The sequence below is a fragment of the Felis catus genome, chromosome B3, assembly GCF_018350175.1.
Source record: "Felis catus isolate Fca126 chromosome B3, F.catus_Fca126_mat1.0, whole genome shotgun sequence".
NCBI lineage: Eukaryota > Metazoa > Chordata > Mammalia > Carnivora > Felidae > Felis > Felis catus.
In genome coordinates this window covers 71,215,749-71,243,154 of record NC_058373.1, presented here as the reverse complement: position 1 = coordinate 71,243,154, position 27,406 = coordinate 71,215,749, and the positions used below count along the sequence as shown (strand labels likewise).

At 37.6% G+C, this 27,406-nt stretch overlaps 1 protein-coding gene and 2 non-coding genes across 7 annotated transcripts; all 3 read left to right on the top strand.

Moving 5' to 3' along the window:
* Positions 1-211: 211 nt before the first annotated feature.
* Positions 212-27,406, top strand: CCNB1IP1 (cyclin B1 interacting protein 1). 5 transcript variants are annotated; one of them, XM_023255547.2, is made up of 9 exons: positions 213-259; positions 3,089-3,213; positions 7,200-7,293; positions 8,325-8,441; positions 13,331-13,407; positions 13,558-13,706; positions 16,430-16,762; positions 23,813-24,146; positions 26,416-27,406. In XM_023255547.2, exons 7-9 carry the CDS (start codon positions 16,466-16,468, stop codon positions 26,616-26,618), a joined length of 834 nt encoding a protein of 277 aa, XP_023111315.1. In that variant the 5' UTR covers positions 213-259; positions 3,089-3,213; positions 7,200-7,293; positions 8,325-8,441; positions 13,331-13,407; positions 13,558-13,706; positions 16,430-16,465; the 3' UTR covers positions 26,619-27,406. The 5 variants fall into 5 exon arrangements, with proteins under 5 accessions (XP_023111317.1, XP_023111315.1, XP_044915554.1 ...); XM_023255549.2 differs by lacking the exons at positions 13,331-13,407; positions 13,558-13,706 and having other exon boundaries at positions 212-259; XM_045059619.1 differs by lacking the exons at positions 213-259; positions 3,089-3,213; positions 7,200-7,293; positions 8,325-8,441 and adding an exon at positions 10,055-10,285.
* LOC111561239 lies at positions 7,474-7,550 on the top strand. Its single transcript, XR_002743592.1, has one exon. It is a non-coding gene; the product is annotated as a small nucleolar RNA SNORD126 (small nucleolar RNA).
* Positions 9,477-9,623, top strand: LOC111561233. The gene has a single exon (XR_002743587.1). It is a non-coding gene; the product is annotated as a small nucleolar RNA SNORA79 (small nucleolar RNA).

Here is a 27,406-nt window from a genome sequence, read left to right as displayed (position 1 = left end):
CTATGTTTGCTTGTGTTAAGTACTTGAACTCAAAAGGAAACTTGGTTTAAAAAGGTCATTCTAAAAATAGTGCAAGTAGCATCACTGTTCTATAAAGACACAAGTAGGTGGGGGGGGGGGGGTTGTATCATTTCGGTACCTTTTAAGGTAAAGGAGGAGGGACTCTGCTTTTAACTCATTAGCCAATCAGACTCTGAGGCCACTTCTCAAAGCCACTTCCTGTCTCTCCACTTAGTCTCTCCGATTTGGTGGTGGGCTGGTGAGTATGCACTTAATTTTGCTCCCTGATTATTCTGAATTTCTTTTCCATTTGAGCCCTGTATCCTGATGGCAGGCCTTTTTTTTCAAGCAAACATTAGAGTGTGTGTGAGTCACAAGGCGATTAATTTCGGCTGTGTGGAGATTGGGAGAAGGCAGTGAAATGCTCTGCCTGGCTTATTTCCACGTGGGCCTCTGCAGCACTGGGTCTGCCTTCCTTCCCCGAGACCTGGTGACCCAGAAACAACGGACTCTGCTTCATGTACAGAGTCCCCGTGTTCCTGGAAAATACCTGGATTCCTTTTGCTTGGAGGGGCAGGTATTGTTATTATTGTGATGCTGTTTTGACTTAGATCTCCCTGGCCGGAGGGTAGACCTTGGGAAGAGGTTCAGACTAGTACATTTTCTCTCGTGTCTGTAGAGCCCAGGCCCTCCCTGGGTTTGTGGGAGCTGTAGCGAACGTTGATTTTTCCCTGGTCTTTGCTCAGAGCATTCATTATAGCTTTCTTAGTGAGCCTAGGCAGCAAACTCTGAAGTTAGATGATTTTAGTGAGCCCTCAGAGGAGCTCCCAATTTTAATGTCGCCACTGTAGTGAGGGTGCCCTAAAAAGCCTAAGAACTACTAAAGAAAAAATCAGGGGCCTTAGCTCGGGACAAGCCCAAATCAAATTCTAGCACTACAGTTTACTCCTCCAGTGACCTTGGGTAACTCAGTGGACCACTATGAGGCCCCGCTGTTGAAAATCAAAATATACGAAGGCCAGGCATTATAATAAATGTTATATACCTTCTAGAAGTAAGCAGTAAATTTATTTTGGATATATTTTTTCTTATAAAAAGTCTTGCCTGGTGACTTTGAGTGTAAATGGATTCCCATTTTTTTTTCCTCCTTGATATACATTAGTTTGAATACAATGTATGTGTTCATTATTCTTCCAGGCAGAAGATGTGAAAGAAATAAACTAGTGGATGGAATGTAGTAATAGAATGTTGTAGACTTCTCAAAATCCTTATAATTCTTATGCTTTATTGTTAAATTAATGTTATTTTTTTGGAAAGTAATAGTTACATGGTTAAATTAAAAAGGGGTCAAAGCGTGTATCATGAAGTCTCCTACGTCGCCTAATTTCTCTACCCAGTAACAGCATTAACAGTTTCTTATGTATACTTTCTGAGATGTTTTATGTAAGTATAGGCAAATATATGTATTTTACCCTCCCCTCTTACATACTCTACCATGTATCTTACTTTTCCCACTTGAGATTTCCAAATGAATAAAGAACATCCATATTCTTTATGATGGTTACACAGTAATCTAATGTATGTGCATACCATAATTTAAGCTTTATTGGTGAACATTTAGGTAGTTTACAGTCTTGTTGTTTACCCCATAATGAATAACCTTGTATATAAGTCAGTTGTCACATGCCCCAGTTCAGTTGGGTTTGATATAGTTTATAAGGACTCTAAACATGCACTGCTTCCTGTGACTTATATTTATTTTGTACACGGTGATAACTGGAAACCAACCAACACCATAAATGTCCTGATTGAGCAATAAAGGATTTTTTATCAAAAGCAAAACCACGCTGATGGCTTTTATGTGAATGGATCTTTGCCCACTTCAGTTTAAGGGATGGTTTATTTTGCTGTGAACACATTTAATGTTGAGAAGGAATGGCAACATGAACCAGAGAAACCACATGGGCAGAAGGAGCATGTTTCCAGTGTTTACTTAGCAGAATGCATGCTGGATATCTTCCTGCAATAACAGTGTTGAGTGAGTAAACTCATATTTTAGCATTAAGTTAGGGAAAACAGAAATGTTTTTTGGGGATGAAAATATGCAAAACAAAAGCTTCTGGGAATTCCACCAAAGCTTTTTTATTTTTTTTTTTAAGTCATAAAAGGCTAAAATCATGTCTTGTGAAACCTCTAGTTTTCCAGTTAGGAGTATCTTGGATTTGAAAGTGGACTTATTAGGGATGTGTCACTCCCATTAGGGAGTGACTTTCTGGGCTTTAAGATATTGTGAAAGTGAAATTTTTAGGCAGAATATCCCCATTCCTACTCATTAGCTGGTTGAGCTTGGACACTTAAAATAGAAACAACACGTTAAACAATTTAGTTGCATGTCAGCTACTGTGCAAAGTATTTTATGTTTATTTTACCTCATTTAATCTTCACAACAGTCCTAAGAGGTGGGTGGTATTTGTCCTCATTTTACAGAAAGGGAAACCAAGGCTTAGAAAAGTTGCAAATAGGTGGGGGAGTCAAGTTTTGTCTGACTTCAAAATCCATTATGTTAACCACTAAGGTGCCTGCCATTAGTCTCCAAACCATGCTTACAGACCTATAAGATGGAGATGACCTATATTTGCAAAATGAGGCAATATATAGAAAGGGCTTTGTAAATTCTGAGATAGGCAAAGTATTATGAAATAGATAAAATATCAAGTTAACAGAGTAGACTTTTACTGGCTCTTGTATTCTGATTTCAAGTTATTCTTTCCTGCTGTTGTGATCCAAAGCCCTCAGGTAGTATTTCATTTGTGACCCTGGTGAAATAGTTGTCTTTTGGTATGAGCTGCATGGCCCGTCTGTGTTTCTGAGCTCCTCACTTTTATATATGCTCTGAGTGGATTCTGCTTGCACTGAGGTTAAAACCATTGGTATTTTGGGCTAAAATAGCTGACAGTGAGTGAGAAACAAACTTGGAATCTTTTCTGATAGTAGTGCCTTATAGAGCTATCTCTAAAAGAGAACTATGCCAAGTGACAGTGTAGCATTTAATTCCTATGCAGAATTTTGTGTTTTCCTTTTGCTTCAGGTTGAAGATGGAATCCATGGAGGAACGCAGGCCTGGGTCTTCGAAAGCCTATGTGCCAGCCCAGAAGTGGCACTGTGAAAGCATCTGTAGCATCAATCAAGTGGGCTTGGATTTGGACATTCTCGGTAGGAATGGTTAAAGGCTGATGGGACCATAAAGCAAGTACTTGAACTTTGACTAAGATAATGCCTTAAAGTGTTCTCTGTGTCCCATGTCTATGTGTCTTTTCTATCTCAGAAAGATAGGTTCTTTAAATTACTGTTGATTCCCATAATCCTAGGCACACAGTGGGCATTGAGTAATTGGCATGGAACTGAATAGGCAATTGTCATCTTAGAAGCATCAGATTTGGTATTATCAGTTTGTAGTTTATATCAGGTTTTCATGAAGCATCTGTTCCCATACATAAAATGTATGTTTTGGTCATGAATACCAGTACTTAGAAGCTTTTACTTCTCACAGGGGACAAAATGAGTGGGTCATTGGTAGTTTATGGGGTATTTATAAAATATTTACTTGAGTTCCCTAAATGCTTAGTAATTATGAAATGGCCTTCATTGGTAGAATGCCATTGGTAGAACTGTAGAAACCTTGCACTTCATGTCTTAATACTTATGTTCCCTTAGTTAATCTAATATGCTGCTCATCTGAAAATAGCCTTAAATAATTAAAGTGTTATTCAACTGTCAGATGGGAGTAAAATAACACTTTGATTATATCTCTCAGGTACTTAAACCATCTCAGTTTCTTTCTGACCTACTGAGCCAGTATGTCATTCTCATTATATGCTAAAACCAACCATCTTCTGTAACTCTGCTTCCTATTTCTTGTAGGAAGAAGCATGGTGAAGTGGACAGAACTGAATTTAAATCCTCTTTAAAAAAATGTTTATGTACTTATTTTAGGGGGGGAGGGTCAGAGAGAGAATCGCAAGCAGGCTCCACATCATCTTGCAGAGCCTGATGTGGGGCTCGATCTCAGAACTCTTGAGATCATGACTGGAGTTGAAATCAAATGTCTGGAGGCTTAACTGACAGCCACCCAGGTGTCCCTAAATCTTAGGTCTTAATAGCTCTTAATAGCTAGTTAATTTAATTTCTCTAAGCCTCAAATTTAACAATAAATATGGGATAATAAAGTTTGAGTGAAATGATTTTTAAAGTTTCTGACAGAATAGTAATTTGTTTTAAGCTTATTTATTTTGTGGGGTGCCTGGGTTAAGCATCTGGCTCTTGATTTCGGCTCAGGTCATGCGCTCATGGTTCTTGGGATCGAGCCCATTGTTGGGGTCTGTGCTGACATTGGGGAGCTTGCTTGGGATTTTCTCTCTCCTTTCATGATCCGCCCCTCCCCCACTCGTGCTCTCTCACTCTCTCTCTCTTAAAATAAATGAATAAACATTAAAAAAAATTATTTTGAGAGAGAGAGAGTGTATCCGTGTATGCACAAGAGGGGAAGGGGATGGGTAGGTAGAGAGTGAGAATGCCAAGCATGCTTCGCACTATCAGTGTGGAACCTCACATGGGTCTTGAACCCAGGAACCATCAGATCAAGACCTGAGCTGAAATCAAGAGTTGGATGCTTAACCTACTGAGCCACCCAGGTGACCCCAGATATTAGGAATTTTTAACAATGTTAGATACTACTTCTCTTTCCGTCAGCTTATTTTAGTCATACCCATCCTTTAAGGCACTGCTATCCAGCAGAATTTTCTGTGATGGAAGTGTTCTATATTTGTATTCTGCATGGTAACCATTAGCCACACGTGGTTATTGAGCAATTAAAATGTGACTGAGGCATTTAATTTAAAATTTAACAGCTGTATGTGGTGTTACCTGTTGGGTAGTGCAATTTTTTTTCTTGTGATGAGAATTATTTAATTTTTTTTAATGTTATTTTATTTTTGGGAGACAGAGAGACAGAGACAGAACATGAGCGTGGGGAGGGTCAGAGAGAGAGAGGGAGACACAGAATCTGAAGCAGGCTCCAGGCTCTGAGCTGTCTGTCAGCACAGAGCCCTGATGTGGGGCTTGAGCTCACCAACCTTGGTATCATGACCTGAGCTGAAGTCAGGTGCTTAACTAACTAAGCCACCCAGGCGCCCCTTGACTTAAATTTTTTTTAAGTTTATCTATTTTGAGAGAGGCAGAGAAAGCGTGAGTGGGGGAGGGGCAGAGAGATGGAGACTCACAAGCAAGGCTCTGTGCTGTCAATGCAGAGCCCAATGCTAGGCTCGAAGTCAACAAACTGTGATCATGACCTGAGCTCAAATCAAGAGTTGGACACTTAATTAACTGAGGCACCCAGGCACCCTATGATGAGAACTTTTAAGATCTCTCTTAGCAACTTCCAAATATACAATATGGTATTATTTTAAGGCTCATTCAAGATACATAACTTTTTTCTTCATGAAGACTACTATGACCAATGATTCTTATTTATTTTTTTTTAACTTTTTTAAATGTTTATTTGTGACCCACAGAGAGACAGAGCATGAGTGGGGGGGAGGCAGAGAGAGAGGGAGACACAGAATCCAAAGTAGACTCCAGGCTCTGAGCTATCAGCACAGAGCCGGACGCAGGGCTCAAACTCACAGACCGCAAGATCATGACCTAAGCTGAAGCCAGACGTTCAATCGACTGAGCCACCCAGGCACCCTGACCAATGATTCTTATTTTTAACAATCCTTGCTATACCACTTTTTGGTTCTTCCCATGGACATTAATCTGCATCAGTCTTGTATTTCTAACTAGATTGTATCTGAGGTTATGGATTTTAAAATCTTCATATTGTATGAAAAGGAACATGATAAAAATATAATAGTTTTAGTAAGTTTTAGATTATCATTAAATATAATACAAGAAACTTTCTAGTTAATAATAGGGAATAGTCTGAAGATTGCCTGCAGTGATGAGCTTTGTGTCTAGGCTTTCACCTGAAAGATTACACTGAAGCCTTGGAAGAGGAAATTATGCTTTCTTATATTGCCATCTTGTGGCTGCCTTGGGTTCTAAATGATACTAATTCAATTTTGCTATGTCAGGAAAGTTTTCTTTAGTTTGTTGTGATAAATTTTTACCAAAAGTAAACGTTAAATACAATCAGCATTGTCTCATGAAATTGAAACATGCTTTGAAAAAAAAGTTAACTATTTTGGATTACCTTCTCTCTCTCTCTCTCTCTCTCTCTCTCTCTCTCTTTTTTTAAGTATGCTCCATGCCCAATGTGGGGCTTGAACTCAAACCTTGAGATCAAGTTCCATGTTCTACTGACTAAGCCATGGGCCCAAGATTACCTTATTTATTTTATGAGTTCCTGGCTCTTTCCTTCTTTTTTCTTTTTATTAAAAAAATTTTGTTCACTTTTGAGAGAGAGACAGACAGACAGACAGAGCATGAGCAGGGGAAGGGCAGAGAAAGGGAGACACAGAATCTGAAGCAGGCTCTAGGCTCTGAGCTGTCAGCACAGAGCCTGACACGGGACTTGAACTCACAAACCGTGAGATCATGACCTGAACCGAAGTCAGATACTTAACTAACTGAGCCACTCAGGCATCCTTTTTTCCTTTCCTTATTTTTTCTTTCTTTCTTTTTTTTTTTTTTAAAGGATTTTGTGAATCTAATGACTGGTTACAAGTATTTTCTGTAGTTGAACACCCTATGGACTTGGAAAGGTTGGCAGTAAACCATGTCATTTATGCCCCATCTCACTGAATTTGTTCCCATAACTGCAAAGCTCTGGTTGCAGCCAGCACATGGCTCCTTCCTTTTCCATACTGTTCTCTTATTGTGAGACTCTGGACATGTAACTTTTGGAGTTTGGTTAAACTTATTGTACAGTTTTACCCAAACTTTTAAATTTATACAAGAATCTGAGCTTATGTAAGAAGTCCTGTCCTAATGTGATACTGAGTTTGGGCATTTGGGCATTTCATGCCATTCATTCTCCAAATAGATGGGTCAATTTATATTACTGGTTGGAGATTGATACAAAGAATGGTTTTCCTTGAGGTTAATTTTCCTTGAGGTTATAGAGATGTGGCTTGGAAGTAGGCTGGTATGCATTCAAGTCCTGTAATCATAACCTTTATTATTTACTCTTTATTTTTCAGAGATGATGCATTTGGAAAGATGATATGCAGGTAGTTGGTAGATCGTGTGGTTCAACTAATTTCTAGATAGAAGCTGATGGATTTGATACCAGAGGTAAGTGTAAAAGAAAAGTCTTTACTTGATTTGGATTTCTAATCATCTAGTAAGTTTTGGGGCTCAGTGTCCTTAGTGGCTGGAATTTGGTAGTTTGAAAAAGCCTTAGTTCTAACCTTAAGAGTGTCCTAGTTTAGAGACGGGGAGCCTGTGGTGGTTTGCCCTTCATCAGTCACCTACAGTTTGCCATGATGAAATGCATGTTAAGTCCGTGTTTCAGCTGATCACCCTGATTAAACACATGCTCTGAGCAGACTAAAGCTAGGGCAAACACCTGGAGTTGAATTCTGCTTCTTGGAATTCTTACTGGGATCTAGCCCCCCAGTCCCAGGTAAATCTTAAATCTTTGAATTACAGATCTGATACTACAACACTTTGTTGTGTGCTTTGACCTTTTGTGATATCTTCTTGAGATAGATAGAACCAGGGTCAAGAATCTTCCTCAGTGTAAACATTCAAACACTACAGAAAAAGCACTGATAACTGGTATAATTCTATCACCCACTTGGCGGTTTTTAACTAATCACTATTTTATTAATTTATATATAAGATTAAGAGGATTTCAGAGTTGGTTCAGTCAATTTTGTCAGGATCATAAAATGCAACACTATGTAGTCACTTAAAAGTTCTGATACAGGTTTACCTTTTTTGAAATGGAAGGATATTCAAGATACATTGAGTTAAAAACAAGTTATAGAGCAATGTGCCTAATCCCTTTTATGCTTAAATATTTTCATATACTTATGTTTACTTCAGAAATTTTATGAAAGGATATACTCAGTACTAGGGCTTATTGTTTCTAGAATTGCATTCTAAGGGTGATCCTGTTACCCTGTGTTTTCTGACTTTATTATATTCATGTATTGTATTAATTGAACCTACACAGAACAGGCTTCTATTCTTTTTATCTGTGCCTGCATGCTTCAGCAGAGAATGGGGTACATCTGAGGGAGAAATACAGGAAATGCAAATAATCCAAAGTAACATTAGTACTTGAAATAGCTTTCAGCTTTGGCTATGTCTTTTTGCAGCAATGACGTTTCAGAGACCAAAACTAGATCTGAGTCTGACTTCTTTCCCAGCTTGGAATTCTTGGGTGTTGTAAGTCCTGGATATACAACAGATGATGACAACATTTTTCTTTTGTGGTAAGGCTTATGTTGAAGCTGAGAAGCTTTGACATACATATGAATCTTTGAAAATTCAACTTTGTGGCTTCATGGCCAGCTGCTAAGTTGCTACAGATTTAATTTTTTAAAAGGTCAAAGATGTTGAGGTAGCATAGTATATTATGCATAGATTCTGGAGTGAGACTGAGTTCAAACCAATCCTTTGTCACTTAACAGCTATGTAACCTTGGCAAGTTTCTTAACATCTCAGTGTCTAAATATCTTATGAGAATAATAGTGCCAGATTCAAAAGAATAGTATGTCACTTTGAAGATTAGATAATAAATTTGTGGGCTTAGAACACTGCTTAAGCATATAGTGATTGTTCAATAGATATTACCTGTTTTTTTTTTTTTATTGATGTTTATTATTCAGATAGAGACAGTGCAAGTGGGGAAGGGGCAGAGAAGGAAGGAGACACATAATCTGAAGCAGGCTCTAGGCTCTGAGTTGTCAGCATAGAGCCCGATGTGGGGCTCCAACCCATGAACCATGAGATCATGACCTGAGCCGAAGCTGGGCACTTAACCGACTGAGCCACCCAGGTGCCCCTAGATATTAGCTGTTTTATCATCAAAGTCCATGTGCATATTTATCTTAAACTATTCTACCTGGTGGTTTCTGACATCTTTATCTCCAGCACATAAAACCTAATTTAAAGTTCTAGAATTATGGTAATAAGTATGGTAATCAGGACTAGTGTGTATCTCTATGTGACTGTTCCAGTAACATTTCTTTAGTTGATTGATCTTGTTTTGGCACTGAGTTATTTATCATCCTATTCCTCATTTTGTCTTTTAGCTGGAGCAGATGATACTTGATGGTTCATTTAGCTCTTAATTGACTTTTTAAAAATTTAGATGTAGTGATTGATTCCTATTAAGACTGACTTGAAAAAAAAAAGAATGACTTAATATCTTTATTTTTATAAATGTTTCTTAAAACATTTATTAAAACATTCTTAAACATTAAAACATTCTTAAAACATTTATTAAAATGGTTGGAGATAAATTTTGATGGCTGTTCCTCTCACTGCTTAGAGCTTAGGTAGTGAGATTTTAGTCCATCATATATCCAAGCTGACTTGTTTTCACTCAGGGCACCATGGGGATGGGTTGGCCGTCCGTTAGTGTCTTCTGATTTTTGCGGAGTCAAACAATTACAAAGCAGGTGGTGATTCTAGGTTAAGACAATGTACCTGTGATTGAAAAATAAAACAAAACTAACATTAAAATAGAAGGATGTATAAGTTTATTGACAATCCTTTGACTGCAATAGTATTTGAATAGCACTGACCTAGGGCTATGAAAGAAAGTGGTTTAGTAAATTGAGAGTTTCTGAAACAATAACTCTGAAGTCACTCATGTTTACATTTTAAGTTGTTTAATCATTTTGTACTGATGAGTTTCTACTGATCAATTTTCTACCGAGTGGTTGCTTACACATTTTAGGTTAGTATTAAAAATGTATTTTTCGGGGTGCCTGGGTGGCTCAGTCGGTTAAGCGTCCGACTTCACCTCAGGTCATGATCTCACGGTTTATGAGCCCTGCATTGGGCTCTGTGCTGATAGCTCAGAGGCTGGAGCCTGCTTTGGATTCTGTGTGTCTTTCTCTGCTCCTCCCCTGCTTGTGCTCTCTCTCTCTCAAAGAATAAATAAACATTTAAAAAAAATGTATTTTTCTTCACAGCATGAAAGTAGATGGAAATTAAAGATGGAAACAGACTTTTCTCCTCAGAAAGGGTTTATAGAATGAACTTGCAGGGTGTGTCTGGTGGCTCCGTTGGTTAAGCATCTGATTTCAGCTCAGGTCATGAGCTCGAGGTACGTGAGTTTGAGACCTGCATTGGGCTCTGTGCCAACAGCTCAGAACCTGAGACCTGCTTCGGATTATGTGTCTCCCTCGCTCTGCCCCTCCCCCACTCATGCTCTGTCTCTCTCTCAAAAATAAACATGAACAAAATTTTTTAAAAAGAAATGCAAGAAAATTAGTTAAAAAAAACTTGCAAAAATGTAAGAGGCAGGAAGAGTAAAATATTTTCTTTCATCATTCTTAGATTCTTTGCTAGATTGTAAACTCCATGAAAGCAGGAAAACTTCCTTATCTGTAATGCCTGGCCTAGAATAGATACTCAAAAATATGTGAAGTGAAACCTCCATTAGATATTTTTTTAAGTTCCTGGAAAATGGCACCCTTTTTAATGGCATTTTGGCAAGACATTTATTTACATGTAATAATTGGAACTTAAATTTTGACTCTGAAAAATGTATATATAGGTACATTGTATATATAGGTACATCTGGGTACCAGTGAGTCTACCTAAAAGTCTTAATACTTGGGGTGCCTGGCTGGCTTATTGGTAGAGCATGCTGCTCTTGATCTTAGTGTTGTGAGTTCAAGACCCAAGCTGGGTGTAGAGATTACTTTGATTATGATGCTTGATCCTTTAAGGGTCAATGATGAATGGCTGCCAAAACAATCTGGGTTTGAGGAATAATTATATAAAAGCTTACATTTATGTATGTATGTATGTTTATTTTTCTGAGAGAGAACCAGCAGCAAAGGGGCAGAGAGAGGGGGACAGAAGGTCCAAAGTGGGCTCTGTGCTGACAGTAGAGTCCAGTGCAGGGCTTGGACTCATGAACTATGAGATTATGACTTGAGCTGAAGTCGATTAAAGTCTTAACCGACTGAGCCACCCAGGCACCCCAAAAGCTTACTGATATTTAATAGGATATCTTTTATTATGAGCATTTTATTTATAGCCTTAATTGGACATTTATCATTGATTTAAGTTTTACAGAGCACTCAGGTATGGTTAAAAAGTCATTATTTCGGGGCGCCTGGGTGGCTCAGTCGGTTGAGCATCCGACTTCAGCTCAGGTCACGATCTCGCAGTCCGCGAGTTCGAGCCCCGCTTCGGGCTCTGGGCTGATGGCTCAGAGCCTGGAGCCTGCTTCCGATTCTGTGTCTCCCTCTCTCTGCCCCTCCCCTATTCGTGCTGTGTCTCTCTCCGTCTCAAAAATAAATAAACGTTAAAAAAAAATAAAAAGTCATTATTTCTGCTTTATAGTTAATGTTGAAATACTTATAATTGTTTTGGCTAAATTATACTTTAAAGAATTTTTTGCCCTACATAGTATACTTATACCCCTGAGGATATATTTTACTTGCAAGGGATATAACATACAAATTCAGGTATTGGAAGTCTAGTACTTATCCCTGTGATTTGAAATGAGATTTAATACTCATACTAGAATTATAGAAATGGTATGTCACTATAATAACTTCTGTTAGAATTTGAAATCTAATTTTTAGATTAAGATTCTTCCATTAAAATGAATATAAGTATCAAATTAGTTTAGATCATGCTAACATTCTAAGATTCAATAATAACAGGAGAAACTACTATTTTGAAATTTTTAGAGCAATGTGGTATATAAATACTCAGTATAGCTGATAGACACTTAATATCTACCCAAGATCAATATCAAACTTTATGATAAAAAAATCATTTTTGAAACGTGAAGATAATCTGTAATTAAATGGTATAAATGATGCGTAAGCACAAATTACAGAGTTTATCCAGATCCTTATATTAGGAAGAATGGATCGAACATCTATAAATGAAAAGCAAAACTTTAAACCTATAGAAAAACAAGGAATATGATGACATTGGAATAGACTTAAGCACCAAAAGGAAAGATTGATAAATTTGTATACAGTAAAATTAAAACTTAGGTTTACATACCATGTAATCAACAAAGGACTCCATAGAAATATAGAAATGATCAAAGGATATGAATGAGTAATTCACAGATGAGGATCTCTGAGTAGTCAGTCACCTGAAAAGATGCTTAATCTCACTAATAATCAAAGAATTGGCATGTTAAAACACTGAGATGCCATTTTACTGCCATCATAAGGGCAAAAATGAAAACAAAACCAGAAAAATGACACTTGCATATGTTGCTGAGTCTGAAGCAGTGTGCTCTCGTTTTTGCTGGTGGTAGTGAAATTTATTTGAAGTTGATTATACACAAATCCAGTCTCTGGGTATTATGTTCTATAGGAATTCTTGGCATGTGTATTCAAGAAGACATGTATAGAAAGTTAATTGAAGTACTGTTTTTAATTTTAAAAACCTGGAAGAAATGTCCACTAGAAGAATGGATAAATTGTGGTAAATTTTTAGAATTTGGCTGTTAAAATGAATTATGTGTATTAACATGACTACATGTCAAAAACAGTTAATAAAATAGCAAAGTGATGCATACTATGATAAGTAGTTTTAGGACATGCAAAATAAGATTTTAGTAGTTTAAGGACATGCAAAACAAGATTGATATATACATATATACTAAAAGTATAAAAGCATGCATGAGAATGATAAATACCAAAATCTGGCTTGTTTACCTCTGGAGAGGTAGAAGAAAATGGGGAGGCTTCAGTTATATTTATAATATGTTACTTCATTTAAAAGAAAATCAAATGTGAGAAAGATTTCAGTTTATTAAAGCTGCATGATGGTCATTTGTCACATTTTTTGTATGCTTGATATTTAATAATAAAAACCAATATTTAAAAAAAAATTTAATGTTTATTTTTGAGAGAGAGACAGAGTATGAGTGGGGGAGAGGCAGAAAGAGAGGGGGACACAGAATCCAAAGCAGGCGACATGCTGAGAGGTCAGCAGAGAGCCTGATCTGGGGCTCAAACTCACAAACCGGGAGATGATGACCTGAGCTGAAGTCTGATGTTTAACTGAGCCATCCAGGTACCCCCAAAACCAGTATTTTAAAAAGTTCTGTTTGGTGGATGGGTCTCTGTATCTCAGTCTTGATTGATTTTAGTAATCTCATCCCCAGGAGCACTCCAGAAAAGAGCCAGTGAAGGCAGTGAAAGGTTTGCCATAACAAGAGGACACAATGCCACTAAGAAGGAGGTTAGTTCAGTTCCTGGTGTTCCAGATAACTGGGATACTAAGTCTTTGTAGCCCCCTGCCCCTTTTTATTCTATCCGGCAAAATGTTGGCAAAAAAAAGTATACATACACACACATACACACCCACATAATATGTATATTATTCCTACAGGCTTTTAGCCAAATGGGTTGGAAATGTGAAACGGACTCTAGAGGAAATTTGAGACTGACTTTGAAACTGACTTAGTTTTGAAACCCTAAGGTTTGGGGAATCAATGGTCTTGATGAAGAAGCAGGAAGAGATCATGTTGCAGTACAAAGGTAAGTTAGATCACAAAGTTAGGTACTGGTTGAAGTTGAATGCTTTGTTTTCTAACTTTAGATTCTACACTTTTGTAGTATATTTGGCATAATTAAAATCAGGAAATGCATAAACTGCTCAGATATGCAAAAGAGATGTTAGGGGTTTACACATGAACACCCACTTTTGTTTGAATCCAGTTTGTACCACCGGAATTAAGTTGTTACCACTGTAAACTCTCAGACGACATTTTAGGAAATGTATACAAAGGCCAAGAGGACCCTTTCTAATTACTGTGAACAAGTTGGAAGTAGACAGAAAACTAGCCAAAAGTTGTGTAATTAGGATAGGTTTTGTTTGAAGAAGAAAGGGTTAGTATTAGAGATTTACAACCCATAAAGGGGTTTACAGGGCTTTGGTGTCCATTGTGTAGTATCTGTTACTACACATTATGTGGAGGTGGCTGCAGAAGACAGCATTAAGGCTTGTATTCTGAGGACCCCCTCAAGCCCTCTTCAGCTGAGTTTCTAATATGAATTCCAATAGGCTTCTATAGATTGAGCAGAAGACCACGCAGGTTACACAGAACAGAAACGAAATTGGCAGGTGACAGCATTAGGGTAAAACAGGCACAAACATTTAAACAATTAAAAGTAGGTCCAGGAGAGCACACAGGCAGATCACCTCAAAAAAGCTGTGACCCCTGATCCTCTCCCTTCATTTCAGGCCCTGTAATAAATGTTGGTAACATCATAAACTAAGCAAAAGTTCTATTTTTAAATGTATCTAGAAGCTATGTGAAAGCTATAAAGATCCCTGTACCAAGATGGATAAAAAGTAAAATGGCAGAACTAGAATGTGGAGGTGATAGCTATCCAATTAAGGCGTCACATTTCCGGGACTTTTTCCTACTTAGGAAGTATGTGCTGCCCAGCCTGTCATCCCCAAGTGTTTCTAGGACAAACACGCCTGTGTACTCAGAGGTTCTGTTAGCTTCTCAACTGCCTCTCGCCCCCTTGCCTGCTGTTACCTCGGGAGACTCTGACCTCAGCTGTTACACCCAGGAGGGCTAGGATGTTAACTCATCTGCCAGTCGAGGGCAGTGAAGGGAACTCAATGGCTGTATCCATTGGGCTCCCAAGCGGGAAACCTAGACCACACTACGTGAGACTCGCACCCTCACAGCGCCTGATATGCGCCTGCGCCGGGAATACGTACCCAACCAAGTCTGGGCGCCACAGCCTGACCGGTCCCAGGATCCCGAGCGGTACTAAGCCCTGTGCCCAGTACCCGGCAGGCTCCGGGGCAACCCCGCGCATGCGCTCTCAGATGTAGTAAGAGCCGCAGGTCGAGCCCTCCCTACAGTAGTTGTGGAATTGTGGCGGCAACGGTGTTTTCCCGCGCTTTATCTGGGCGCCTCAGGTTAGATATTTTATTTGTATTATTATTATTTTCTGCGTAGACCGCAGGAAGCAGGCCAACAACTCCAGAGTGGTTTCTGTGAGTCTAATTCTCAAAAACTTGGCCCTCAGTAACTTGGACAGCTCACTAAATTGGCTTTATTCCCCCAGTCAGGGAAAATTGGAAATTAGCCGCTCCCCTCGCTTTGCCCGAGAAGGCTCTGGTTCGAAACGTCCCAGCTTTTCTGCTCGCCCCATGCCTATTAACCCTGCTGGAGGTAAAATAAGCCTTATAACTCTGGCTGCAAGGTGCCATTTATCTTTGGAGCCTACCTCAGCGGGAACTTTGGGGATAAAGGTGTCAGAGCGTCCTCATCGACCCCTGTGACTGAGGCAACATTCTTGACAGAATTTATCGGTTGATAAATGTGAACATTTTTCCTTGGCGTATAATTGAAGTGTCACAATTATTTCTTACAGTATATGATTTTGATATATCCACAATATTGCTGTCCAGTCTTGGTTAGTAAAACTCCAGTGAGAGTGGACGCTATATTGAAAAGTAACCTAAAAGTATTTATTTAGTTTTACATTTAAAAAAAAATTGCAAGGATAGCATTCAATAGCAATAGCAATTGAATAGCAGTTCAATTTGTATTAATATTGAATGCTATCCTTGCAATTTGTTTGCAAGGAATTGTTTGATGATAAAGCAGCTTTTTATACAGTTGTTCAGGTTTCATAATAGTCATTTGCTTGGACGAATTAAATTATTTTAATACTAGCAGAGTTACTACCGGCTTTTTAGTTAAGGCAATGCAGGTAAAGAATCTGAGAAGTCCATGTATTATGAAAAACCTAAAAATGTAACTTAAAAGACACTTTGCACTAAAGAATGGTTGAAATCAGTGCCTGGACTTAAGTCTGCCAAGTGTGAGAAGTGATACTAAAATATGCTAGCAAACTATGGACAGTAATAAATTTGGCTTTTTTATTTAGGTATTGAGGAATGGCGAAGGGCGTAATTAACTTTTATTTGTTTGTACTTTGCAAAATGTTCCTGAACTTTATTTTCTACGTACATACTATTTTTGGCTTTAGTAAGATTTGGACCACTAGTGTCTTTGTTTCTTTAAAATTTTTTTTCATGGACTTTCTAGCGGTTTACACAAAAGAACACAGTTAATATTGAGTGAAATCAATGTAACATTGATAATAATTACAAAAACAATAAAATACATTATTTTATCATAATTAAATGAAAACATGGTCTGTTTATTTACTGTTTATTTCATTTTCACTAAAAGTTGACTTATTTGGCCTTTTCATTTACCCCTTATTAGGATTCTTTTCAGCATCTGGAGACCTCACTTTCTATTATGTCTTTGTGTGAAGACATGCTGCTTTGTAATTATCGCAAGTGTCGTCTCAAACTCTCTGGTTATGCGTGGGTCACTGCCTGCTCTCACATCTTCTGTGATCAGCATGGCAGTGGTGAGTTTAGTCGTTCACCAGCTATCTGCCCTGCCTGCAACAGTACCCTTTCTGGAAAGCTAGACATTGTCCGCACAGAACTCAGTCCATCAGAGGAATATAAAGCCATGGTATTGGCAGGACTTCGACCAGAGATTGTGTTGGACATTAGCTCCCGTGCACTGGCCTTCTGGACGTATCAGGTTAGTGCTTAGGTTAGTTTTTCTGGACAGTATGATTGGAGGCATGTGGAAGCTTCTAATGTTTTTCCTGCACTGTGTTTGTATTTATTTTTTGTGAATATATAGAAAACTTTCTTTTTAATAATTTTTTTTTTCAAAAGTAGTATGTTTAGGGGTCCCTGAGTGGCTCAGTTGGTTAAGCATCCAGCTTTGGCACAGGTCATGATTTTGTGGTTTGTTGGTTTGAGTCTCACGTCAGCTCTGTGCTGACTGCTGGGAGCCTGGAGCCTGCTTGGGTTTCTGTGTCTCCCTTTCTCTCTGCCCCACCCCTGCTCACGCTCTGTCTCTGTCTCTCTCCCAAAAATAAATAAACACTAAAAAAAAAATTTGAAAAGGTCATATGTTTACTTTTGGAAATCCAAAGGGAAGAAAATAAAAAAATCACCCATAATTCCATAACTTGGAGATCATTGTTATTATTTTTGTGTATTACTGGACTTTTTTTTGTACATAAATATGTTTTACATATATATATTTTTTGTCCCAAAGTAGGATAATATCAGTTACAGCTGACGATATATTATGATTACTAGAATATTTTAGTATTTTTAAATTAGTTATTTTATAATCATAATTTTAATAGTTGTATCATAAATTACTTCCAAGTTATAAAAAAATGTGATGAGCATTCTTATCAAATTCACGTATTTAATTATTTGTTAATATTAAATTCCTGAAAGTGGATGAATACATATTTCAAAGTTTTAAAAATTGCAGTTAATTAATTTAACTTTTAAAAGATTTTATTTTTAAGTAATCTCTCTGCTCAACGTGAGGCTTAAACTCACAACCCTGAGATCAAGAGTTGCATGCTTTACTGATTGAACCAGCCAAGTGCTCCCCAAATTGCAGTATTTTAAAATTGTCTTCCAGTTAGGACCTTTTGTGTCCCTTAAATGTATGAGGGTGCCTGATTGTTCATATTTCTACTCACCAATTAGATAATGAGTAGAGTAAAATCTTGTTTAAATATGCACTTCTTAGATGACGGTTAGCTGAAAACATTTTCTTGTATGTTTTCATGTATTTTTATGAATTGCCTGTTTTAGTTTGCTTATTTCACTTGCTGTAGGTTTTTTCCCTATTGATTTGTAGAATTCTCTCTCTTTTTTAATGTTTATGCATTTTTGAAAGAGAGACATAGCATGAGTGGGGGAGGAGCAGACAGGGAGACACAGAATCTGAAGCAGGCTCCAGTCTCAGAGCCCATCGTGGGGCTTGAACTCACAAACTGTGAGATCATGACCTGAGCTGAAGTCAGATGCCCAACTGACTGAGCCACCCAGGTACTACCAAGAATTCTTTATATGTACGTAACTCAGATATTGCAAGATATTATCTCTTTTTTTATTTATCTTTTATTAGTCTTTTTTTTTGATATAATAGAAATGTCTCATAATTTTTTTCTAGTTTATTAAAACCACTGTGATGAGCATCCTTAATACCAAGTTCACATCCTTAACTCATGATTTCTGGTACCTTCTTAGAAAGACTTTTCTGTGGAGAACTTTAATCGTGTCCTTGAGTATATTGTATATCTTGCATATACATTTATAATGCTTTTTAAAGATTTTGCTTGTCAACAAGTTAATCCTTTCATTATATTTTTCTGGGTAAGGCATCCCTCTTATATGCTCCTGTATCTTATGTATACTTTTATTGTATTATTTATATGGTATTATAATTATCTGCATACTTGTTCATGTCTTCTAGGTGGGAGAGTTCTTTATGTCAAGTTTTGATACTTTATCTCTGGGTCCTGAGTGACCATCATAGTTACTGGTCTTAAGTCTCAGTAAATATTTATTGACTGAATGAATAGACACTATATCTTAAAGTGGATTCCTATTTGGGGGATAGTACTGATTGAACATGAATGTGTTACTGTTTTCATCTTTTCAAATATGGTAGAAAGCAGTGAATGAGTAAGGTAGTCAGAAATAAATTTTTTTTTTTCCTATTTAGTTATTCAACAAATATTTTCTGGAAACATTTATATTTCATGCACCTTCTTAGGTACTGAGTATACAGTAATGAACAAAATGTATGAGTTTCAAGAAGGCTACGGTTTAGTGGTGATAAAGATTAAAAAACCCCAGACATTTATAATATATTTGTAATGTGTACATTATAAGGAAAGTACAGAGTGCTGTGGGACTACATAGAAGGGACTGGTAACCCAGACTTGGTGGAGTTACATCACGCTATATTGAATGGGCAAATTAAAAAAAAATTTAGAGGTGAATGCTCATATTTCATTCTTGTCAATATATAAAGGATAGTGAATCCAAAGATAAGCTAAAATTTGTGTCTGTATATAGTAGTTGTGTATGTGTAACAAACTTAATGGCTTAATCAACAAATTTAGTGGCTTAGAACAACATATGTTTATTATCTCAGTTTGTGTAGGTCAAGAGTTCAGGCATAGACTGCTCAGATTCTCAAAACTATAATCAAGGTGTTGACAGGGGCTACAGTATGGCCAACTGAGGAAAGATCTGCTTCCAAGCTCATGCTGGCAGCATTCCCTTCCTAGTGGAATGTGAAACTGAGGGCCATATTTTTTGTTACTTTTTTAAAAGGATTTTATTCTTTATTTTGTTTTTTAAATTTTTTAATGTTTATTTGCTTTTGAGAGAAAGAGAGACAGAGGTGTGAGTCGGGGAGGGGCAAAGAGAGGGAGACACAGAATCTGAAGCAGGCCCCAGGCTCTGAGCTGTCAGCACAGAGCCTGATGTGGGGCTCGAACTCACAGACCATGAGATCATGACCTGAGCTGAAGTCGGGCGCTTACCTGACTGAGTCACCCAGATGCCCCGAAGGGACTTTATTTTTAAAGCAGTTTTAGGTTTATAGCACAATTAAGAGGAAGATGGAGAGATTTCCCGTATATTTGTTGTCTTCGATACATGTATAGTCCTCCATTATCAACATCTGCCACCGCGATGGTACATATGTTTTAAATGGTGGACCTACATTGACATGTCACTGTCATACAAAGTCCATAGTTTACATTAGGGTTCTCTCTGTGGTATATATATGCTGTGAATTTGGACAAATGTATAATGACTTATATGCACCATGATAATATCTTCCACAGTAGTTTCACTGCTCTGAAAATCTGTGCACCATCTTTATCCCTCCTTTCCCCTAACCCCTGGCAACCACTGATCTTTTTACTATTTCCATAGTTTTGCCTTTTTTAGACTGTCACACAGTTGGAATCCTACAGTTTGTAGTCTTTTTCATTGACTTCTTTTTTTTAAATTTTTTTAAGGTTTATTCATTTTTCATAGATCGACAGAGGCAGAGTGTGAGGGGGGAGAGGCAGAGAGGGAGACACAGAAGCTGAAGCAGGCTCCGGGCTCTGAGCTGTTGGCACAGAGCCCAACGCAGGGCTCGAACTCACAGACCGTGAGATCATGACCTGAGCTGAAGTCTGACGCTTAACCCACTGAGCCACCCAGGCGCTCCATTGGCTTCTTTGACTTAGTAATACTCATTTAAATTTCCTCTTTTCTGGGGCGCCTGGGTGGCGCAGTCGGTTAAGCGTCCGACTTCAGCCCGGTCACGATCTCGCGGTCCGGGAGTTCGAGCCCCGCGTCAGGCCCTGGGCTGATGGCTCAGAGCCTGGAGCCTGTTTCCGATTCTGTGTCTCTCTCTCTCTCTGCCCCTCCCCCGTCCATGCTCTGTCTCTCTCTGTCCCAAAAATAAATAAACGTTGAAAAAAAAAAATAAATTTCCTCTTTTTTCATGTCTTGATAGTTCATATCCTTTTAATGTTAATACTATTCTGTTGTTAGATTTTACACAGTTTATTTATCCATTCACCTCTGAAGGACAATTTGGTTGCTTACAAGTGTTGGTAATAATGAATAAAGCTGCTATAAATAACATTTGTGTGCAAGACATGTTTTCAGTTCCTTTGGATAAATACCAAAGAGCATGATTTCTGGATTGTATAGTAAGACTATGTTTGGTTTTATAAGAAACTGCTGTTTTATAAGGAATCTGTCTTACAAGAAATCTGTCTTCCAAACTTTGCATTCCTACCATCAATGAAGGAGAGTTCCTTTTGCTCCACATCCTTGCTAGTTATCAGTGTTCTGGATTTGGGCCATTCTAATAGGTGTGTAGTAGTATCTTGTCTTAATTTGCATTTACCTGATGACATGATATGGGATATCTTTTCTTTTTTTTAATTTTATTTTTTAAAATTTACATCCAAATTAGTTAGCATATAGTGCAACAATGATTTCAGGAGCAGATTCCTTAATGCCCGTTACCCATTTAGCCCATCCCCCCTCCCACAACCCCTCCAGTAACCCTCAGTTTGTTCTCCATATTTATGAGTCTCTTCTGCTTTGTCCCCCTCCCTGTTTCTATATTATTTTTGTTTCCCTTTCCTTCTGTTAATCTGTTTTGTGTCTTAGCGTCCTCATATGAGTGAAGTCATATATTTGTCTTTCTCTGCCTGACTAATTTCACTTAGCATAATACCCTCCAGTTCCATTCACGTAGTTGCAAATGGTAAGATTTCATTCTTTTTGATTGCTGAGTAATACTCCATTGTATATATATGTATACCACATCTTCTTTATTTATTCATCCATCGATGGACATTTGGGCTCTTTCCATACTTTGGCTATTGTTGATAGTGCAGCTATAAACATGGGGGTGCATGTGTCCCTTTGAAAGAGCACACCTGTATCCCTTGGATACATGCCTAGTAGTGCAATTGCTGGGTTGTAGGTATTTCTACCTTTAGTTTTTTGAGGTACCTCCATACTGTTTTCCAGAGTGGCTGCACCAGCTTGCATTGCCACCAACAATGCAAAAGAGATCCTCTTTCTCCACATCCTCGCCAACATCTGTTGTTGCCTGAGTTGTTCATGTTAGCCATTCTGACAGGTGTAAGGTGGTATCTCATTGTGGTTTTGATTTGTATTTCCCTGATGATGAGTGATGCTGAGCATTTTTTCATGTGTCGGTTGGCCATCTGGATATTTTCCTTGGAGAAGTGTCTATTCATGTCTTTTGCCTATTTCTTCCCTGGATTATTTGATTTTTGAGTGTTGAGTTTGATCAGTTCTTTATAGATTTTGGATATTAACCCTTTATCTGATATGTCATTTGCAAAAAGCTTCTCCCATTCTGTCGGTTGTCATTTAGTTTTGCTGATTGTTTCCTTCACTGTGTAGAAGCTTTTTATTTTGATGAGGTCCCAGTAGTTCATTTTTGCTTTTGTTTCCCTTGCTTCTGGAGACGTGTTGAGTAAGAAGTTGCTGCGGCCAAGATCAAAGAGGTTTGTGTCTGCTTTCTCCTCAAGGATTTTGATGGCTTCCTGTGTTACATTGAGGTCTTTCATCCATTTTGAGTTTATTTTTGTGTATGGTGTAAGAAAGTGGTCCATCCAGGTTCATTCTTCTGCATGTCGCTGTCCAGTTTTCCCAGCACCACTTGCTGAAGAGACTGTCTTTATTCCATTGGACATTCTTTCCTGCTTTGTCAAAGATGAGTTGGCCATATGTTTGTGGGTCCATTTCTGGGTTCTCTGTTCTGTTCCATTGATCTGAGTATTTGTTCTTGTGCCAGTACCATACTGTCTTGATGATTACAGCTTTGTCGGGATATCTTTTCATATGCTTACTTCACATTTGTTTATTTTCTTTGGTGAAATGTCTATTAAGGCTTGTGACTGATTTTTTTTTTTTTTTTAAGTTTTTAATGTTTATGCATTTTTGAGACAGAGACAGAGTGTGAGCAGGGGAGGGGCAGAGGGAGACAAGAATCAGAAACAGGCTCCAGGCTCCGAGCTGTCAGCACAAAGCCTGATGCGGGGCTCGAACTCACAAACTGCAAGATCATGGCATGAACTTAAGTCAGCTGCTCAACTGACTGAGCCACCCAGGTGCCCGCCCCTGTGACTGATTTTTTAAGTTGGGTTATTTATTGTTGAGTTCTAAGAGTTCTTTGTATGTTTTGGATAACAGACTTATCATGTCTTTTTTTTTTTTTTTTTTGAGAGAGAAAGCGTGGGGGGACAGAGAGAGAGGGAGACAGGATCTGAAGGGGGCTCAAACTTATAAACCATGAGATCATGACCTGAGCCGAAGTTGGATGCTTAACTGACCAAGCCACCTAGGTGCCCCCAGATATTTTCTCTCATTCTATGGCTTGTCTTTTCATTCTCTTGACATTGTCTTTTGCAGAGCAGAAATTTTCAACTTTAATGAAATCTAGCTCATCAGTTCTTTCTTTCACAGATTGTGCCTTTTTGTGTCGCATCTAAAAAGTCACCATTAAACCCAAGATCATTTAGATTTTCTCCTCTGTTACCTTATAGGAATCGTATAGTTTTGTGTTTACATTAGTTCTGTGATCCATTTTGAGTTAATTTTTGTGAAGATTGTGTACAGTCTTATGTTTAGATTCATTATGACCTCAGTATTGTGCTGGCTGTTGCTCAAAGGCTGTACTCAATTACTTGCCTTGGCCTTTGCAACATGGCTACTTGCTTTTACAAAGCCAGCAAGAGAGTGTGCTAAGGCGGACTTTATAGTCTTATGTAATATCAAGCAGCATCCTTTCATTTTACCTGTATTCTTGTCACAGCTTCTGCCCACATTGTAGGAGAGAATCTAAGTACAAGGAGACAGGGATAATTGGAGACTGTCTTATCTGTTCTCCATACTATGGATTACTTGAAATATGACATTCATATTTTTTAAAAATACTAAGACTACATGTCACTTTTCAGGGTTAGATAGATACTTTTGTTGGTATAATGGTAGCAGTTTGAGAATATTCCTCCAGAGTTTTTTCTTACGTGTTTAGTGACATGGTGCATTATTTTCTATAGTAACCATCCAATTGTACATCTAGTTTGCTTCTTAATCTGGTTCTAAATGTTAAATTAGTAATGTCCTGGTGTAGATCTTTTTGTGTAAAGTTTTATGATATATAACTTTGTACTTATTACCTTAAAAATCTCTTTTTCTCTCGGGGCAGGTACATCAGGAGCGTCTCTATCAAGAATACAATTTCAGCAAGGCTGAGGGCCATCTGAAACAGATGGAGAAGATATACACTCAGCAAATACAGAGTAAGGATGTAGAATTGACCTCTATGAAGGGGGAAGTCACCTCCATGAAGAAAGTGCTAGAAGAATATAAGAAAAAGTTCAGTGACATCTCTGAGAAACTTATGGAGCGAAATCGTCAGTATCAAAAGCTCCAAGGCCTGTATGATAGCCTTAGGCTGCGAAACATCACTATTGCTAACCAAGAAAGTATGCTGGAACCATCCATGATTGCACAATCTGGTGTTTTTGGCTTTCCATTAGGTAAGAAAGGACATATAATATCCAATAACTGTTCTTTAAATCTTTCACATTGTGTTCTGCACAGTCTAGAAAGTCAATGGAGACTCCAAAGGCCTAGAGTGGTGATAGGTTCCAGATTCCTTATCCAGGTCTAAACATGTACATCTTTGCTTTTATTTATTTTTATTTGCTTGTGGTTAAGTTACATCTTCATTGTAAACAGTAAATCTCTTCAAAATAGTTTGCAAATTGATACTTTAAGTGAAAAGCTGTTTCCTTGCAGTAATACTAGTTGCCAGTTTTCGATTCCTTACTAAGGACTAGATACTGTTATAATATTACATATATTCATTTTATTTTTTAAAACTTTGTGAAGTAGTTATTACCCTTATTTTACAGATGAGAAAACTGAGGCACAGAAAGTTTAAGTAAATTAGTCAAGTTACAGAACTATCTTCAGAGCCCACACTCAACCATTTCCTATCCTCAAGAAGTCCATGTTTCATTTTCTTTCACATGGCAATACTGATTGCACAGTACTTAAGTTATTGTTGGTTTGATTTTGTTTATTCATTCATCAAGTATTTATCAAACATACTTCATGTACTAGTCTGCTAGACATAATCCTAGGCACTGAGAATATAAGGATTATGCAGATAGGATTCCTGCTTTCTGGAAGTGCACAATCTAGGAAGATACCAGTTCTTTTCTGCTTGTTAGGTCCCTTGACAGATACAATGAAACTCCTGTCTCTTCCTGAGTTCTCTTTATACTATTCTTGATATAATAGAATCCAAGTGATTTTTACTATGCTATTAGTATAAATTAGTTTTGGAATGTAAAAAAGTGAAGTTTCATGTGCTTAATTTCCTAAATACATGTTTTTTGAATTACAGCCTGAGGAAAAACATTTAGTAGGGGAAGAGATGTCCTAGAAAAGGCAGGAAGTAATAAGGTGAAGAATATTAGATATAAGAATTGAAGCAAAAACAAGTTTTTGCTTAAATTTCAGTTAATCATAATTATAATTTAGTCAAAGTGTTATTGTATATTAACATTATAGATATTTTTTCTTGTTACAATCCACATTTATGTTGATTTCTTTATATTCATCAGTTCTTTCCTGTTCCACTTTTTATGCACACTTAACCTTTTTTTTTAACTTTTTTTTTTTTTTAATTTATTTTTGAGAGAAAGAGTGAGAGACAGAGTGCAAGCAGGGGACGGGCAGAGAGAGGGACACACAGAGTCTGAAGCAGGCTCCAGGCTCTGAGCTGTCAGCACAGAGCCCGATGAGGGGCTTGAAATCACAAGCTGTGAGATCATAACCTGAGCCGAAGTTGGACGCTTCACTGACTGAGCCACCCAGGTGCCCCTTAACCTTTTTACTTTTATCTCTTGTTACAGCTGTTGGCTTGAAGCATGTTTATAGTCAGCATTCTCTTTTAGTTACATACTCCATTTAAAACTTGTAGAAGCCAAAGAATGGTACAGTGGAAGTTGTTAAATGTTTATTTAATCAAATCTATTGTCTGATTTTTTTTTTTAATGTTATTCTAATCTTGGACTGCAAGTATGTGCCAGTTTTTCATAGTTGATATATATTTTCTGTTTATGGCAGTATTTAAAAAAAATTTTATTCTAGAGGCTCCTGGTGGCTCAGTCAGTTAAGCGTCGGACTCTTGATTTTGGGTCAGGTCATGATCTCATGGTTGTGAGATTGAGCCCTGCATTGGGCTCCTCACCAGATGAGCATGCTGAAGATTCTCTCTCTCCCTCTGTATGTACCCACCCCCCCCCCCCACCCCGCTAGGTGCACTCTCTCTCTCTCAAAAATAAAATAAGTAAATAAATAAAATTATTCTTAAAGAACCTGGGACAAAAGGCTTTATTACACAGGCGTGCGCGCGCGCGCGCGCACACACACACACACACACACACACACACAAACACACACAATATTCCTTTGAAGTAGATTACATAGATAATGAATGAAATTATGAATTGTAAATTCTAGCTATACTAAAAACATTTCACTGTAAAATTACTTTTGGTGATGAGTTCATAGCTACTGCAAAGTGCATCACAGCAGAAGGTATAGTATATACTGTGGTTGGGGGAGGGAGTAGGAGCCATCATAACCCTTTTCTCTATCCAATATTAAGTTTATATTTTACTGTCTCATAGGAATTGATTCTGTTAAAATATTTATTAAATGAATTTTGTCTTTTTGTACCTAAAGATCTGTAAGCAAATGGATGCTTAAGTTTTCCCCTTATTTTTTTCCTAGGGAACAACTCCAAGTTTCCTTTGGACAGTACACCAGTTCAAAATCGGGGTGGTGGAGATGGAGATTTTCAGTTCAGACCATTTTTTGTGGCTTCTCCCACAGCACCTGAACCCAGCAACAGCTTTTTTAGTTTTGCCTCCCCAGGTCGTGAAGTAGAGCAGCAGCAAATCTCTAGCAGGGCCTTTAAAGTGAAAAGAATTTAGCTCATTTTACAGAATGTTTCTCTTATCACTTTCAGTGGTCTCATTTAGCAAATTACCTTTATTCTAGTTAGGGTAGGAGTCCCCATCATTGTGCTGTTATATTTTTATGAGAGACTCAGTGTCTGTAGGAATGGCTTTAGAGTCTGGTTTCTTTTTCTGTTTCCATTATTTAAGACATGAGCATTATATTAAACTCAATTTTATTGTGAACTGTTAAGTTTTCACCAGCAATGAAAAGGGTATAATATTTTTGACTGTTTTGTAGATCACCATTTGTTTTCTTTCTGGACTACATGCTTATTTATGATGTATGTGTATATAAGCACTGTGGTATATGTCTACATGTCACTTTGGGTTCTGGTATTTATGCATATATGTATATATGTGTTCCTTTATATTGGTATTTTGCTGTATTTGCCAGTGTATTTATAAGAAGATTTTGGTTTCTGGAAATGGCAGGTGAATCTGTAGCTCGTTATTTGGCCATGTATATCTATTTGTATATATTTATTTATTTGCCCTTGTGTTAGTTTGTGGAGGTGTGTTCATGTCAGTGAATGAGAGTACAATTTGATGCATGTATATGAAGTCTTATATTTCTTTTTTAAAAAGATTCATATTGATAAAGTTATTTTGTAAAGTTGATTTTTGGCATTTATTTTAAAATAAAATTACTTTTTCTTTACCCTTTTGCCAGCAGTTGCCTTGGGCCTACTTACGCAGAAAATTTAAACAATATATTATTGATCTCAAGAGATTATATTAATTAAAATACTTTTAAAGATTTA

Bases quoted from the DNA above. Each gene is read 5' to 3' on its own strand.
- CCNB1IP1 (XM_023255549.2), top strand. From the start codon at position 16,466: ATGTCTTTGTGTGAAGACATGCTGCTTTGTAATTATCGCAAGTGTCGT. The intron at 16,763-23,812 runs GTTAGTGCTTAG...CTCTCGGGGCAG, and splicing joins TGGCCTTCTGGACGTATCAG to GTACATCAGGAGCGTCTCTA. The intron at 24,147-26,415 runs GTAAGAAAGGAC...TTTTTTTCCTAG, and splicing joins TGTTTTTGGCTTTCCATTAG to GGAACAACTCCAAGTTTCCT.